At 38.8% G+C, this 16,578-nt stretch overlaps 1 protein-coding gene across 1 annotated transcript in view; it reads right to left on the bottom strand.

Moving 5' to 3' along the window:
- CD109 (CD109 molecule) overlaps positions 1 to 16,578 on the bottom strand; it is an 83,445-nt gene that overhangs the window by 27,335 nt on the left and 39,532 nt on the right. Inside the window, exons 14-23 of the mRNA XM_049818149.1 lie at positions 15,793 to 15,969; positions 13,145 to 13,297; positions 12,319 to 12,393; positions 11,806 to 11,866; positions 11,120 to 11,255; positions 10,233 to 10,350; positions 7,393 to 7,506; positions 6,961 to 7,179; positions 5,244 to 5,388; positions 4,058 to 4,234 (exon numbers count right to left, since the gene is read on the bottom strand). Of these exons, the coding sequence (XP_049674106.1) occupies positions 4,058 to 4,234; positions 5,244 to 5,388; positions 6,961 to 7,179; positions 7,393 to 7,506; positions 10,233 to 10,350; positions 11,120 to 11,255; positions 11,806 to 11,866; positions 12,319 to 12,393; positions 13,145 to 13,297; positions 15,793 to 15,969 (1,375 nt within the window). The remainder of the gene's footprint in view (positions 1 to 4,057; positions 4,235 to 5,243; positions 5,389 to 6,960; positions 7,180 to 7,392; positions 7,507 to 10,232; positions 10,351 to 11,119; positions 11,256 to 11,805; positions 11,867 to 12,318; positions 12,394 to 13,144; positions 13,298 to 15,792; positions 15,970 to 16,578) is intronic.

The following is a 16,578-nucleotide window of genomic DNA, read 5'->3' as shown; positions in this document are numbered from 1 at the left end:
GGAAAAGAAGACACAGGTATTGAACATTTTCCTCTCATACAAGTTCCAGCACCAACTGTCTGCTGATACGAAGCAAACCTTTCTAAGGCTGAAAAGGGAAGAACTTGAGCTCATATTTCATAAAAAAATCTCCCAAATATGTAGGAACTCACAAAACCATGCAGACGATGACTCTGCTGTCACTCATCTGCCACCCAAACACGACAGCGTGGCGCAGAGACACACACTCCCGCGTAACTGGGTGGCTCCAGGAGCACAACAGCGAGTGCAGAACAGAGAAGCAGCTATAGTTCAGTGCTTTGTCGCTTTGGGGAGCTAGAGTTGTGCACCTCAGAAAGACTCTATCTTCCCAGCAGATGGAAGGACAAGCAAAAATGAAGTATTTTCCAGCTGGAAGAGCAAGGCTACAGCAAAGCTACAAAACCAGACCTTTTCAGCAGCTTGCCTGTCAAATCAAACGACTAGCTATCAGGAAAAGTGTGCTGGAATAGGTTGTTCTAAAACAAGAGAGATATTTCAAAAGACCTGAAGATCCTGAAATCCTGAGAAGGATCCATTTAAAAGGTACTGAAAGATTTTTCAGTGTCCAGAACAAGTGCAGCTTTCTCCTGACTGCTGAACATCAATAATAAAAGGGCCCCAAGGGCTCACTAGCTGCTCACGACCATCAGCAGCATCCTTACTCAATAGCTGACTTAAGTGAAGAACCAAGGTTCGTTAATGTTAAAAATTAAGAGCTTCCTATGATATGCTACTCACTGTAGTTGCTGATATCTAAAGCCTTCTTTCCCTTACATTTTGCTTGCCATTTGTGTAACCAGAACAATAATCGTATATATTTACAGCATTTCACAAGACATCTTCTCTTCTTTTCCCCCACCTTGCCTTTTTTCCTTGGCTTTACTATTTTGGCTATTATAATTAAGAAAGTATATTCATTAATCCAACACCTGACAGATACAGACACAATACTGAATCAGCCAGGCAGAAGGAAAACCCTCAGGCAACCACCATTAAGTCTTACACGAATGAATTTAGAAATATGTCCCATGAGGTCCATCCAACTACAACTCTCTCCCCTGCAAAGTGTTCCTTGCTTTCACTGACAAAGGATTAATCGCCCGCTTACGTACTACCCTGAATATAGATACATAGTGAATGAACCACAGCCTTAATTACTGAGGAACAAATGGCCTAGTCCCTCAAATCTAAGCCTAAGATGAAAACCCAGTCAGGGTCTCTCTATAATAGATGAGATACAAAGATGTGAATGTGAACTGCTACAGTATATACCAGCGCACCTTCCCATATAAATTCTAGTCCCAGTAGCATCAGGTTTAGTTTTTGTCTCTTTAGAAGAGTTTGAAATTACAATTTCCACTTAAATATAGGGGGTTTGTAATGTATTTAGCACAACAACAGTGGTTAATTACATGATTAAAACTGGTGAATCTTTCCCATACAGACAATCTGTCACCTCAGTTAAGGATCTTGAGGAGTCAAGCACTCTTGAGCAGGAGGAAAAAAGAAGGAATGAGTGGCATTGCTCACCAAGGAAAGCAAAAGTCACTGTCAAAGTTTAAGCCTCAAAATAATGTGCTATGAGAAACACAAATATATGTATATATACAAATAGATCACTTCCTCTTCAAAACTATCTGACTGAAGGCCTGAAGACTGAGGTCTTCTGCTTTTTTGCAGAACAGGCAATATACAGCATATTTAAGTATTATAATCACCACCCCGCCGGCAGTGTAAAAGCACTAAACTAAGACCAACAGCCTGCTTAACAAAGACTGCTGAGCAGTCCTTATACAGGGATAAGTTCATCTCAGAATTTGTTAAGACTGGGAGGGATCAGAAAGATGAGCAGAACCAGAGAGAGGACAGAGCGATCACTCAGCTCTTTCCTACAGTCTGCTTCCTTTCTTCTCAGCGCCAACCCTGGTGCAGTCACGCAAAATTCTCCAAACACAAGCGTATCTAACACAGGGAAGCCTGCAGAAATGCTGGAACAGAAGACCTGGGGGCTGTGAAGCACCGTGTTCGTTCCAACGGACACTCAATCAGACATGAAAAACGATACTTCAAATGTCAACACATACAAGTGGAAAGGCAAGGAAAAGAAGGATCCCATTACGAAGATGTACACTAGTACTCCCAGAGGACTGGCTCGAACCCAAGAGATGTCGGAGGCTTGCTGAGCAAGGCTGAAAGAGGAGCGCATCAGGATGGAAAGGACTTCAGAAATATGCGAAGGACTAAAGGGTCTCACATTTCAAACAGCTTGGAAATACTGCTCAAACTCGTTGCTTGCTTTGGGTCTAGCACCAAAGTTTTCAGATCAACCAGGATTTTTTTTATTTTTGAAGAAGTGATTTCAAGATGGGATCTGTCATTCCCACAACTGAAGGAATTTTTTTAAAAGGCAACTTTTCTTTTGCTTTGCCTTTGATCTAGGTAAATAAAAACTGCTAAAAGAAAGATCATATAGCAGTCTCTGCTAGCTATATGATCCTTTCTTCTCACAAGCATTTAGCCTTAAAATTAATTATATTTACTTCAGATTATGAGGCTGCTTTTTCAAATATTTAGTGACTTATGACACGTGAAATAGTCTGTTTTAAATTAAACTTCATGACAATCCTTTCAAAAACTGAGCTTATAAAAGTTACATCTCAAACTAAAGATAAATTTCAACTTCAAGAGTACATTTTAAAAAAATCAGTGCCACAACTGAAATCGATTGTTAAAATAAAGCAAAAAAAACAAAATATTTTTTAGATTGGGGTTCTCTTCCATCTTAAGGTTACAAATATTTCAGCATACTTACTGGTTTTGCTACTATAGTGTCAAAAACATGCCTAAATTCAAAGCCCCAGGAACAAGTTGAGTATCACGATGCTTTGTATGTAAGTGACATTTAATCCTATAATTTTTACTTGCTTTGAAGTAACTTTAATAAATCTGTTACTGGAAATCTTCAGAAAATTATGGTAGCAAAATCTCAGGCTTCAAAGAGTGGTAGATTGCTTACAAACTTCAGAGTAGCTGTTTACAGGTGTTTACACACCTCTTCCTCCCCACCTTACTTTTCAACCAAACCATGTAGTAGGAAGGGTTTAAAAAAATCATTTAACTGCTTTTGACAGAAAATTGGGATCTTGATGAAAGGAAAATTTATTTTGACCTGTGTCTTTTCCAAGGGAAATGTCAACAACTTAAAAAAAAAAACCACCAAAGACTTACAGAGAGTAAACAAAATTTGGAAATGTCATCATGGTGCGTTAGGAGGGGTGTAGCTCACATGAGGATGGCCTCATTCCTCTCCAAGACCCAGGCTCTCAGCATGCAGACTGACACGTGGCAAGTGTGGTACATTGCACTTCGACACTGGCTGATCCAAAAGGTGCAGAGAAGCATAGTGCAACTGTGCTCTCCACACTTTGTGATGCCCTGGAGTATTTCCCGATTAAAATATACGATTTCCAACTAAAATTTTCCCGCTTTTGATTTCCAGCAGAGAGTTCATTTCCTGCCAAATCTGAAACTTGGGTGTGCAAAAGCCAGCCACCAGAGCAAACGCCACTCCTTGAGCTCTACAAGGACATGGCAGGATGGGGATGGTGTCACTGAAGACAGATACACACGTGGGGTGAATACGGTTCACTCTGCCCACTGTCTAATTGTCAGCCTCTGTGCCACAAGAAGAGGTCAGAAATGTTTGCTCACATATGGTTTTATCAAAGGAGAAATAACAACCACCTAGGAAATCCATATGAATTACCTTCTAAAATGCATTTTTCATCTGAAAAAAAAGTAACTGTACAAAACAACGGGTTTTTTTCTGAGCAAACTTACCCTTGTAAACAAAATCGTTTGCTCTTTAATTCTGTCAGCCCAGAAGAAAGAAGAAAAGAAAGAGAAGATGGGCTTTTCTTCCAGTTCTCATGACACCAACAGAGCAGTATTTCACACAGTAAATGCAGAGCCACAGACATCTTTTTACTAGTAAGGGTTCTTAAAAATCTAACATCTTTCTTTTAAGCATACAGACCTTTCCTCATAAATGATACAGCTTTTGATTTAATATCCTCTCTCAGCTGCCTGGTTTTAGTCAGGTATTGCAAAACATAAACATTTGGAGCAAAATTGATCATATTCTGTTCACCGCAGCCATAAGGCATCTTAATCAATGACGACAAACCATTGATAGAAGGCCCAAGTAAATCACCTGAAAGATAAAATTTAATGAAAATAAATTAAAGCTTATTGCAAATAAATGTATACCTCACACATAAAGGGTGGTATCATCTAAACTGGGAGAAAATGTGACATATTAGGAACGTTTGTACTAAACGTCACTAACCAGGAAGAACAGACACTTCATCTGCTGATCAGCTTTGTGTCCACTGACCCATCTCCCCACAGACCTTTCCAACCACAGAGTAATTTCAAACAGCCATGATTAAAAAAAAAAAAAAAAAAAAAAAAAAAAAAAAAAAGGCAAAAAGCTATTTAATCCAGGAAAATGTTTCAGTAATGGTACGTATTTGGAACTTCTTGTATTTACTCTCTCACCCACAGTTATCAAAGCCTAGGTGTCACAAGAAACAACAATCAGTCAGGTTTTTAGGTTTTATTCTGCAGACAAGCAGAATTAAAACAAGATACTAGCAAACTTTGCAGGGCATTCCTTATTAAAATCTGACTCCCTCTCTAACTCTGAAAATGGATAGTCAATACCATAATATCATAAATTAAATAAATCAAAGGAATAACACCCTCCATAAGGTCTTCTTATCCTCAGTCTAATGCATGATGGTAAATTATTTTGAATTAATGATTTAATCCATTAATATAACAATTAAATAAAAATTAATGCAGTTCCCTAAAAATGTATAAAGCAACAGCCATACTGGGCAAAATCTTGTAAGGGTCCTTCAGCAGGGGCTCTGAAAGAAGCTCTGGCAAATCCTGCTAGGATAGCTCAGGTTATTACACACCAACCTCCCTGCTCTACTTGACAGAGTTTACTACTTCTAGTTACTACTGGCAACTGCTCTGTTCTTTAAAAGTCACCTATGCCTGCAGTGCAGAAGATGCCAGCAGCTGGATTATGGACACATATATCTTAGATACTGAGTTCAACAAAAGCCCAGCAGGCAAAAAACTATTTAAAAAAAATACATATAACTGATCAGTAAATGATAAAGATGGAAACAGAATAAGATAATCCTTACCAACAGCAGTGACCTGCACTCTTTCACTGCCCCTTACAACATCAGAAGGAAAAGTGAAATCCAAAGTTTTTGACACTGCTTGTGGTTTATTCCCAGTCAAATCCAAAAGAACTGTCTGAGAATATGTCTGTTCCAATCCTTCAGCCTACCAAAATAAAGACAGGATATTTGTAATCTCCAACAGTTTGTTGCTTTTAGGACAGGAGTTGTGTGTTTACTGTACTAAGGGATCTAAAACAGTCAGGTATTTTGTGCTGCTTGCTAACACATCAAGAACCTGAGCTACTGGCCCATCCAAACTAACACAGAAATATTTTTCTTGTGAAGACCTACCTCCGCTATTTGCTTCTCAAGACCATGCATCAATTACAAAAATACACCCGCAAAGTCAATGAGAGCATCTCTGATTCCAGTGAGCTCCATACCACGCATGGAGCTCCGTGGCCAAGCACACACCGAGGCCGGAGGTGATACCTTCTGTGCTGTCTGCAACCCTACAGCCTGACATACAAGGAGGACTTAAAGTGAAGTTGGTTACGTGACCGTAAAGGTTTCATTTCCTCATGCATGCAAAATCCCTTGAGAAAAAATGTCCTTGAAGCAGAGAAAATAAATGAGTTTCTCTCCTCAGCCTACACCTTAGTCTGACGGGCTGTTATTCTCTTCTGCACAACAACTGAACTTCAGCAGAAAGGGCACTAAGTGGCTCCACCTGAAAACAGCTCACAACCCTGCAAGACAGCGGTTTTAAGTGGTCTAAGGAGAGGCTGAGAGAGCTGGCCCCATTCAGCCTGGAGAAGAGAAGGCTCAGGGGGATTTCATCAATGTGTATAAATACCTGAAGGGAGGGTGCAAAGAACATGGAGCTAGGTTCTTCGCAATGGTGCCCAAGAGCAGAATAGGAGGCAATGCACACAAATTGAAATACAGGGATTTCCTTTTAAAAATAAAAAAATACTTTTTTAACTGTGAGGGTGTTCAGCCACTGGAATAAGCCACCCAGAGAGGCTGTGAAGTCTCTCCTTTGGGGATATTAAAAACCTGACTGTACATGGTTCTGAGCATCCTGCTGCAATTGATCTGGCCCTAAGCAGGAAGGTCGGACTACTCCCTTCCAACCTCAACCATTCTCTGATCTATGATCTTAAGCATTTATTTTAGGGTGAGATATACAAATGTCTACCACCTTCCACTGAAACGGAGCCTAATATGAATCAGACTTAGACACCCAAAGTTAGGTAAGTCTTACCAGTTTCTGGTTTATCAGAAAGTCTGGTGGCTAAATTTCCACCACTAGCAAAATACAAAAATGTGCATAGAAAACAGGCTTTGAACTAAAAACTAAAGGCAGGTGTATGGCAAAATTGATTACACTTATCCATAACACCATTATTTAGTCCACACTCCATAGATTATTAAGCTAGCTGTAGCACCAGGGGTTCACTGATGCACAGATAGGTTTCACGTTCCTTTCAGAAGCACTTGATACACTATTTGCTGTAGAACAGATCTATGTGTTCATTCCTGGAAGGGGATCTAAAGAATTTTAAAGGAGAAATTATTTTAAAAGAAGTGTTTTCTACTTAAAGCCACCTCACCTGAAACCAGCCTTACAGAGCAAGAAGCAGACAAGTAATTGGGTTTGCCTTTTTGCTGCACCCCGTTTATTTTAGGGAACAATTTATTTCAGGAACAATCCAAGCTGCAGACTGTTTACCTTTACTAAAACTTTCTGGATGGTAGCATCAGAAGCAGCAGATGATATTGCTGTCACTTTGATGGGAATCTCTCCTAGCTGTTTCGGCTTGATTGGGAATTGAACAGTTTTGCCATCTTCACTTGGTACAGATATAGACTGTTGATTTTCTGTAGCATTTATTTCATTGGATGTTAGAATAATTTCAAAAGCATCATTCATATCCAGGATCACAGTAACCTGTAAATACAGTAACATTTGCAATACAAAGTGTTACTTTGGAAAAACTGCTTTCATAAGCTGCTACCTTTTTTGTGTATAGAGAAATAGGTTTATGGTCTGCCTACTGAGGAAAATATTAACATTCTCACAAGAGAAAGACGTGGTCTCCACCAGTGATGAAAACCCTGCAGTGCCTAGTAACATTCAAGTACAAAGATACTCTTCTTTTACCTCAGCTTCTTCTTTCAAATAATTAAAGATGTTCACTTCCAAAATGAACTGCTCTCCTCTGATGACAGAGTATGGAAGGTTCAGGAAAATGAAGAAAGGTTGAAAAGCTTCTAGCTGCAAAACAAAATCAGCAGTGAACCCCTACAAACAGATACTAGCAAGAAAATAACTATACAACTTGTCTTCTGATCCCTTTTAAATTCAGATGACGGAGTATGTGTACTCTACAGTTAACAAAATGTATTACTGCAGGGCTGAAGCAGAAGCCAAAGATGCTGCTGGTCGTTTGCACCTTTGTGGGAACTCAGCAGAGCCATTCAGATGGGAGCTGCTGATAGCTTTGACAGGGCAAGTTCCAACAGAGGCACCTGCATTGGGACTAAGGGTCTATCACCTGGCAAGTTTGGAAGCTGTGATCTGTCCTGGATCTCATCAAGGTAACTGTGAACTGTTTTGAGTGCACAAGTAATGGATGATGAAGAATCTGTCAGTTGCCCCATCTCCATGTCAATTGGAATACAAAATAACTAACTCTCCCAAATTCTGTAATTCACCAACACCTTAGAATGATGTGTTATTTTCTAAGATTAATCTTGGCATAAGTTCTTGAGTTATATTTCTAAAAATACATTTTTTCTTAATTAAAAGAAAAACTGTAGAAATACACCAGCAAGCAGTTACTTTTCTCTGTGAACAGAGGGTTTTGGATGAAGTCTTGGCTCTAAGAAGTCAGTGGTAAGCTCTCATCAAGCTGAATGGGATCAAAATTTCACTGTTTATGAACATCTGTACAATAAGAATGGCTGAAGCATGATATCCTTTATTATTGAAATGTCAACTAAAAATGGTTTTAATTTGGTTTTCATTAAAAAAATTCTTCCAAGTGTTTCAAGTTTCAGATCCAAAACCCCCTCAGCTTTCTTTCTAGCTAGCAAATATTCCAATGTTTTCCTTTTAAAACTTTGAAAGGTGTTTGCTGAAAGACTTCAGTGTCAAAAACTTCTTTAGATATTAGACATTAGAGAAATTCTGATGGAGAATTTTGGTTAGTTCTTAGTCAAGGTTTTCCCTATGTACCTATTTTCCTTGTCTTTTTTGTTTTGCTTTTTGCTAAAGCTCTTGCAATACTAAAGTTTTACACTCAGGACTATTCTGGTGTATTACAATAAAATAAGACAGGGTAAAATTAACAACACTTTGTGTAGTAGAAGTCAAAAAGAAGATGCAAAGCAGTAACTGACATTAAGCACGCAGATGTCACTTATTTATTTCCCCATTACAGTTTTCATGCATTTCTTTTATTTGCTTCTCTGTATGGTACTGATTAACATGTTTCAGCCATATGGAACTCTAAGCGCAATCTAAACATCCCAACGAGGGTGAAGTACTGAACAGCGCATGTGGGTGATTATAGTTAAATAATAATCTCAACATCTGTTCTACTTCTCAAATTTGAGGATGAGAGGCCAAGTATATATTTTCATACAGTTTGAATCAGAAAACTATTCCTCTTTCTGTCCCATCTCCGCCAAGCTGAGTGAAAGAAACAAGAATCATGATTCCATTCTCAAAGGGGCCTTAGCTGCAAAATCCAGATCAGGCTCCAAATTCTGTGGTGGAGTTATGATCAGGATGTTCAAAGCACATGTTCTGTGTCTGCTATAGCAGCCAACTATGAAATCTGGGGCTAGATTTCGGTTTGGATCCCAAAACTTGCCCCTCCCCAAGAATTCGAGGGCATGAGAACTTAAAATAGGTAAATGGCTGTCTCCAAGCTATGCTTGCACTAGTCCTGGCATCAAGTTGGAAATCTATGACCCAGTACTGCACAGTTTCAACCTTTCTAACCTTAGGCACTTAAGTGGAGTTGTCTCAGGAACATAGTTTCTCTAGGATCTTTACATAATGAACGGAAGGAGATAACTACCTTCAGAGGATTACTCAACATATATAAAATACTAGCTAAATGAGACTTCAAAAAGTCACTCCTACTTTAAACACGCTAAATACTTCTCTCTAAGTAGCTGTCTCCATGAATACGCAGTGAGCCAAGGACAACTGCACTTGTACGTTGGGAATCTCAGGTCAGAGACCTATCCTGAGGAGTGCTGAATTTAGCTTAAATTGCTAAACTCCTCAAACACTTGGAAGCACAAAAAGAGTCTCGGGGGACAGGAACTTGGCAGCAAGAAGCATCCCATCCCTGTGCTGGCTCTCAGTGTCCCCTCTGCTCCTCAAGCTAAGTCACCCAAAAAGTAGCACCTATCTTAAGTCCAAAACTGGTTTTGACAGATAAATGAAAGCAAGGCCAGAATTTAGTCTTTAAGCGATTCTCCTGTCCTCCCTCCTGGGGTAAGCACTAGCGGAGCAATGCACTGGCATGATCATTCCAGCAGACAATGTGCCTCTCCCACCCGTGCCACCTCTTCCCAGCTAGTCTGTGCAAACCTCCCTGCATGCACTATCAACTCATGGAAAGCCCTCTTGGCAGAGCCAAGAAAACATGGAAAACATGGAAATTACATCCTCAGGCAGTCATTTGTCCCTTTCTACGTATGAAGATTCTGAAGTGGGCACAGCCTGAAAGTGCTCTAACAAAACAACTGCTCCACAGGTATCTGTGTAATGTCTGAGATATTTATATGAGCAGGAAGGGGAGGCAAATGCAGTATCACATATGTCTTCATTGATGATGTTTTCTTTACAGTCTGAATACATACGGCCTCTCAATTACTTTATTAGTATAAGGAGGTGGCTGCTGTTAGAACTAGAACACAGCTTCCAGTAATAACCTACAGTGTTACCAGTGTTTAAAGCAAAACTGTCTAGTGCCATGGTACCTCCACTGGAGCAGTCGTCACTCCAAGCCCGCTGTTTTCAGACATCACAAAAGCGCTGGCTACCCAGGATGTGATGGTATCAGGTACAATGACTTCCATTGTGGTGTCTGTGTCAGATCTGATGGCAGAAGGGGAGATTAGGCTTTCAAAAGCATCCATTTACAGACATCAGTAAGTGGACACGAGTGCTTAAAATGCATCAAAATTTAAGTCCAAACTCTCGGCAGGAAAAGCTGTTTATCATCTGGTTTTCTTTTCCTAATCGTTGAGAAATATTTGTGATGGGATCAAAATGATTAAAAAAAATTAAATTATTTTAAATTACGTGATAATAATTGAAGGCAATTACATTGAATCACATTACATGCAATCAACTTTTACAGATCCTTTAAAACAATCCCAGATGATGGTTACTTCCTGTCTGTGAAAGCTGTGAAAGAATACAAGATTGTGCTTCATGACACAGGTCAGATTTCACCATCATTTGACAGTTTGAACTGCTCATTGAATTAGGTGCAGACAGGAACAGATTTCCCGTTCTGGGCTAATCACCATCTTCTCCTGTACTGTAGAGAAAAAGACTGGGTCTCCCTGTGTGTTATCTCCCCATCTGTAAAAGGAAGAGAGTTTCTTTTGTCTCCAGGATTTTTATCTAGTTTCTATTGAAACTACAAGGCCTTCAGTCAGGCATTGTCCTATTTTGTGCAGTTGTACAATGCCTCATTTGGTGGGTCTCCAATCTCACTTGTGGCCTCTAGGTGGTAGTAGAATATAAATAATACTACATTTTTAACCCTGCTCTTCAGCACCAGTGCAGAATGCTAATAAAACCTACAAAAGAATAACGGCAAGTGTAAATCAGTTTCCATTTACTTCTAATCTTATACCTAGTTTTAGTGTCGATCCAAAGCCAAGTCTCTGGAAAATGTGTCCTCACATAGAGATTGCTGAAGTCAGGAGGTCCATTTTTAGACACCGGCATCCCATCACCGAAACCATCCTCTATGGGTATCATTCCACCATCTACAAAATAAAAAATACTGTCCTACTTACAAATATCTAGGTTTAAGAAAAATCAAATTAAAACAGTTAATAAAAGTCATATTAATACAGTGTTTGGAGTATAATCTATAGCTTTGTTACATATGGTAACACTACCCTGTGACATAAGGAACTTTTTTTTTTTTTTTTCTGGCTTGTTTTTTTTAAGAATAAAAAAAGTTTCACACAAATTTAAATTTCTACGTGGCCTCTCTGAAGTGCTTATGGAACTGCTGTAATATGGCTACACATGACAAACCACTGCAACATGTATCAGCTGGAACTGCAAATAAAAACTCCATTCATCCTCAGGCCTTTAAGGGGTAGTGTCACTCAGAGCAGCAGCAAAAAGGAAGTTTTAAAAATACTAGTCATATTTGGTATGTCTTGAACCTTGGAAATGGTAATGGTTTGCAAGGATGGATGCAGCCTGTATGCAGTACAGCAAGAAGACCTAATACGGGCCCTAACCCATGGACCTCCTTCCCCACTCAGTAAATTAAATTTGGCTACATTTATTTTTATTACTTACAGAGAAAATGTTCCTTATCCTCCTCAAGAATTGCATCAGTTGATACCCAAAGGCCGCATTTCTGGATAAAATTTATACAGTAGATCTCAATATAGGACATTCAGAACATCAACAGTGCTTATCTATTTTCTGTTTCTTTTCTTTCTTTTTAAGAAAATAAAGTCATCATAATAATGCAACCATAGAACTAAAGCAAATAATATACAGGAACCAACAAAACTGAGATCATCTGAATATGAATATTGCCTTAATGACTGAAAACTTTTCAAAGGGAAGACAACATCAAGCATAAAGCAATCCATATTTGTGAAAGTATAAACATTTTTCCTTGCATTCAGAGTATTTACATATTGAGAAATGTCACAACTCAAAACCCACATAAGCCATGAAAACAGTACATTGTCTACAGTCCCAAACTTTAAAAAGGGCATTTTCTTCTAGCAAGTGATGTGCAAATCACTAAGCAGTAAAAAAACCCAGCTTAGAATTTAAAAAAAAGGGAAAAAAAAGTACCTGAAAGACACCAAAAGAACCTCTGACCAGGGGGAAATACTGCACTGTGCTGTATAAATTGAGCTCATGGAAGACCTAAGACATGAAAAACAATATTATCTGAAAAATGAATGCAAACTCACATTTTTCAGAACTTTCACTGTTGTAGACGCTAATTCATAGAACTGTACCTCAAGCAGCAGTTCACTTACCTCTCATGTCAAAGAGAAAAGAATCTCTGACAGGATGAAGGGGATTAGGCTTCAATGGTTTCGTGATTAATGGAAGAGTGACCAAGACTATATAAGCCTAAAATGGGAGCCTACAGCACACTGATATTCTATGGCACTTAGGCTATGTCATTTGAGCACTTTGGGAATGATGTATATTGTCAGCTCTTTCAAATTGTTGATGCACTAGAGCTTCTGCAAGTAAAGGGAATTTAAAAATATTAATAATTTATTCTGCTCTTGAAAAAATAAAATTCTTTCTTTATTTTATATTACTAATTTTAAAGAGCACGAAGCACAAATCATTAGTGAGTTTTTATGACTTGTCTTTCCTGAAAGAAGAAACTGCCAAGTGTTAACTGAGCAGTTTATCAAATGGAAGAACAATAAAGGAGTTAACTGGAATTAGAAATGCTGGGCCTATTACCTTGTAAGCCTCAGAGTCTTTTCCACTTGTGTTGATAAACTACTTGCAGAAGTAAAAGGTATTTGTGTAATTAAGGACTAAAAACCCTACCCAAAGAACACCACTCATTCAGCATATAAACTGTAACTTTTCCATAAACATACATCTTTCATACACGCAACAATGAAAACCTTTTCTCCCATTTACTTACAGAATCTTCTGTTATGTCACTACTTTCTCCTAGAAGCTTTGTGCTTTTATCAACCACTGCAAGTCCAATTACTGATCCTGGTTCTGTTGTACTGATTTTAAGGGATACTTTCTCAGACGGCTTGACCTTATCTTTGCTCCAAGAGATTTTAATCTAGAAAAAATTAAAAAACAGCACTGGTTTAAATTATACAGTGATATTTACAGCCACTAACAACTCCGAGGAAGCATTTTCTTAACTTAATTGCCTATCATTAAGACTCTGAATTTGCTTTTCCTAGGACTTTGGGGAAAATACTACAGCATTTATTTCACTCTCTTCCTCTCCTAGCTTCTCATTTCCTTGGACTGGTGGGAAGTCAGCATCGGGATTCATCGTCATTTCAACCAGCTCTTAGTATACAAGCCGCAATGTCTTGAGCCACAAGGATACACTGGTTTCTACAGCTGAGGGCAGTAAAAGAAACGCATTCGCTGTTTATCAATGCAAACACAGCTTGTATCGTATTTAGGGAAAGACTATTTTGGGAAAAAAATCATCTCTCAAAGATTACAACTAAATGTTCCACAGTGATATCAATACAGAAAAGGGATATAAGTAATAGGTGCATGGATAAGGAAGAAGGAAATAAATAGGCTAATACAGCATCAGTATGCCTTCCCCAGGGTACTGAACAAAGGAAGGGTCATCTGCTGTAAGGTATTTCTAATGCATCCCATTTCCACTGCATCAGATGACAATGCAGAATTTATGTTTAAAATGAACAATTTTACTCTCTTCCCTCATCAAAACACCACTACTACAAAGTCGTGAGGTGGAATTCAGCGCCACACTTAAGCTGCCTACATTTAGCTGTCCACGTTTCAGTTCAGTGTTTAAGTTCCCATCACACACAGAGCCAAAAGAAATAATGGAGACTAGATAGCAGTTTACCTCACCATGAAGCATAAATCCAAGTGGTGGTGAAGAAAACAGTCCTACAGGCTCCACTGACTGTACTGGCTGTGGGTGGGATTCAGTTACATAAACACTGGCGCTCAGAGCCATTTGAGAAGTTCAGAGGTATGCAAGACACGTCCAGTGGTGCTGCCAGACAGGACACGTAACTTACCCTTCTGCAGCAGGCATTGCAGTCCGGGAAGAATAACTGAAAACCACACTCTTTTAGGGCAACTGATTCTCTGTAAACTGAGTTTAGACACGTAACTCACATACAGAGATGAGACTCAGTCATCTGAAGGCACCTGGAACCACTTGAGATGTCCTGCAGCATGCTGTCTGACACTCAGCTCCCATTCCAGAAAGGGATAGGTCTCCCATAGGACCTTTCAAACATCCACCCATCCCGTGATGACACCTCGAATACCCTGTGGCCTCTTGGAGGAGACTAGATGTCTGTGCTTAAGCAACTGAATCTTGACCCTACATGTAAATACATGTATTTATACATCTGACTATACAGCCACATCATACCCTTCCTCTGATAAATCTGTGTAATAGTATCTTCCAAGCACATTCAGTATGAAAATCACAGAGCAAAAGCAAACACACTAATGTTGCCAACATAAATGAAACACCATGTGCTTCAATGTCAATGAGCATCAGACTGATTCACGCAGAAAAATGGTTTGTTTCTGGGTACACTGTGGCACTGCAGCTCTGTATATTTGATTTTACTAACTCATTTACAGAAATCAAATGCTTGGCAAGGCTACAAATTACAGAGAAAATAGCTTTCCACAGTACTGAATTAATTTCAGTGGCCAATACTGAAATGGCAAAATGGAAATAGCTTGAAATTTTGAAGCCTTTGAGATCAGTTCTTTCCTTATCTTACATTTTTTCACTATCTAGTGAAATATAGCAAATACAGTAAGGTTGATATTAAATTCTCATAATCTATCATCCCAATTTTTCATCCTCTCCGTAGATACACTAGGATCGTGTTTTTCATCCATAAACTACATTTAATCAAACTGGTATTTTCAAGATCAGGCCTTACCTCATTGCTACAAAATATAATGCCAACTTATTTGTGGACACTGCAACCAGTGGAAAGATTTCAACTTGTTTCCAGAAGGCTGAACCAAACTTATGCATTTCTCATCAGAAGTATTTTCCTATATCTACCCTAAAACTCCCAAGTTTCAACTAAATTATCTTATTTGGGGTTTATTTATTTAGATTCTTCAGATGCTGGTACATAATAACCATAATCAACAAACGTGTGCCTGCAGCTTTCTCACCATCTTGGACACACCACGTACAATGTGACCACTGCCTGGCTAGAACAAGGTCTTCATAAATGTTTACAGTTCCACACTTAGAGCACTTATGAGTACTTTTCCACTATATTGGCCAGAGCAATCTTTGGCTCACAATTGACCAAACTAGTAAAAACACAAGGAGAGGCTGTGTGTCTGTTCATGTGGAAAACATAGGGCTAGTAGAAATTTCTTTCAGATATGCAATAGCTGGACCCTAACTGCACTGATATTATCAAAAGTCTTCCCAAGGACTTATGCAAACCTCAGATTAGATGCTCAGCGAGGAAGTTCTTACATTTACAATCCTATGATCTAAAATACTGTTTACCATGCAACAAACAGACAAAAACATGGTCTCAGACTCAAGTTCAATATAGTTACCTTGTTATCCAAAACAGGCTGAATGGGGACAGTGAAAGCATCATTTACAACCACACCAAGCTCATCAACATAGAATACCAGTATACATGCTGAAGGAGCCCAGGAATTTTCTGCTGTTAAAGTGAATGTTTTTGCAGCCTTTGTGCCATAAGCCATAATTTGTTCCTTAGATAACACCTGAAAGGGAAAAATGAAACACTCAATATATTGGTATCTCAGTATGTCATAAGCTCTGCAATTCCTTCTACAAATAGCTGTTAAAGTAAGAGACATACAGCTGTGATTTTTTTTCTTTTACTAAGTGGTTGACCAGTTCTATGAGACTGGGTATGGAACAGGCAGGTAATGTAATATTTAGATATTAGATATAGATTTTTTCCATGCTTTAATTCCTGTATCACTATGGACAAGTAAAGAACTACAACGACGAGTGCACAGCACAACATATGCTATGAGAACATAAAAATACAACAGTAATACTGCCGGGTCATGTGGGTCACCTATAATAGCATTTAAGTTTGGATCAGGAATACAATTTTAAAAGCAAATCTCCCAAACACCCCTACTTACCACACTTTGGTTTGCACCACAGAAGAGCGTGAACTGGGCCCACTAACATGTTCCAGTTAAAAACAGGCATTCATTTTACCAGATCGTATTAGAGCTAGTCTGAAGGTATCTTGAAATACCTGGAGTTCAGGCCCATAGCATCAACTTTTTCAGTCTAAATCTGTTCCTGTTGGACCATACCACTTACTAATGAAGACAGAGCCATGAAGAGCAGTT

This window comes from Accipiter gentilis, chromosome 15 (genome assembly GCF_929443795.1).
Source record: "Accipiter gentilis chromosome 15, bAccGen1.1, whole genome shotgun sequence".
NCBI lineage: Eukaryota > Metazoa > Chordata > Aves > Accipitriformes > Accipitridae > Astur > Astur gentilis.
This window is presented reverse-complemented; position numbering and strand designations above follow the sequence as displayed.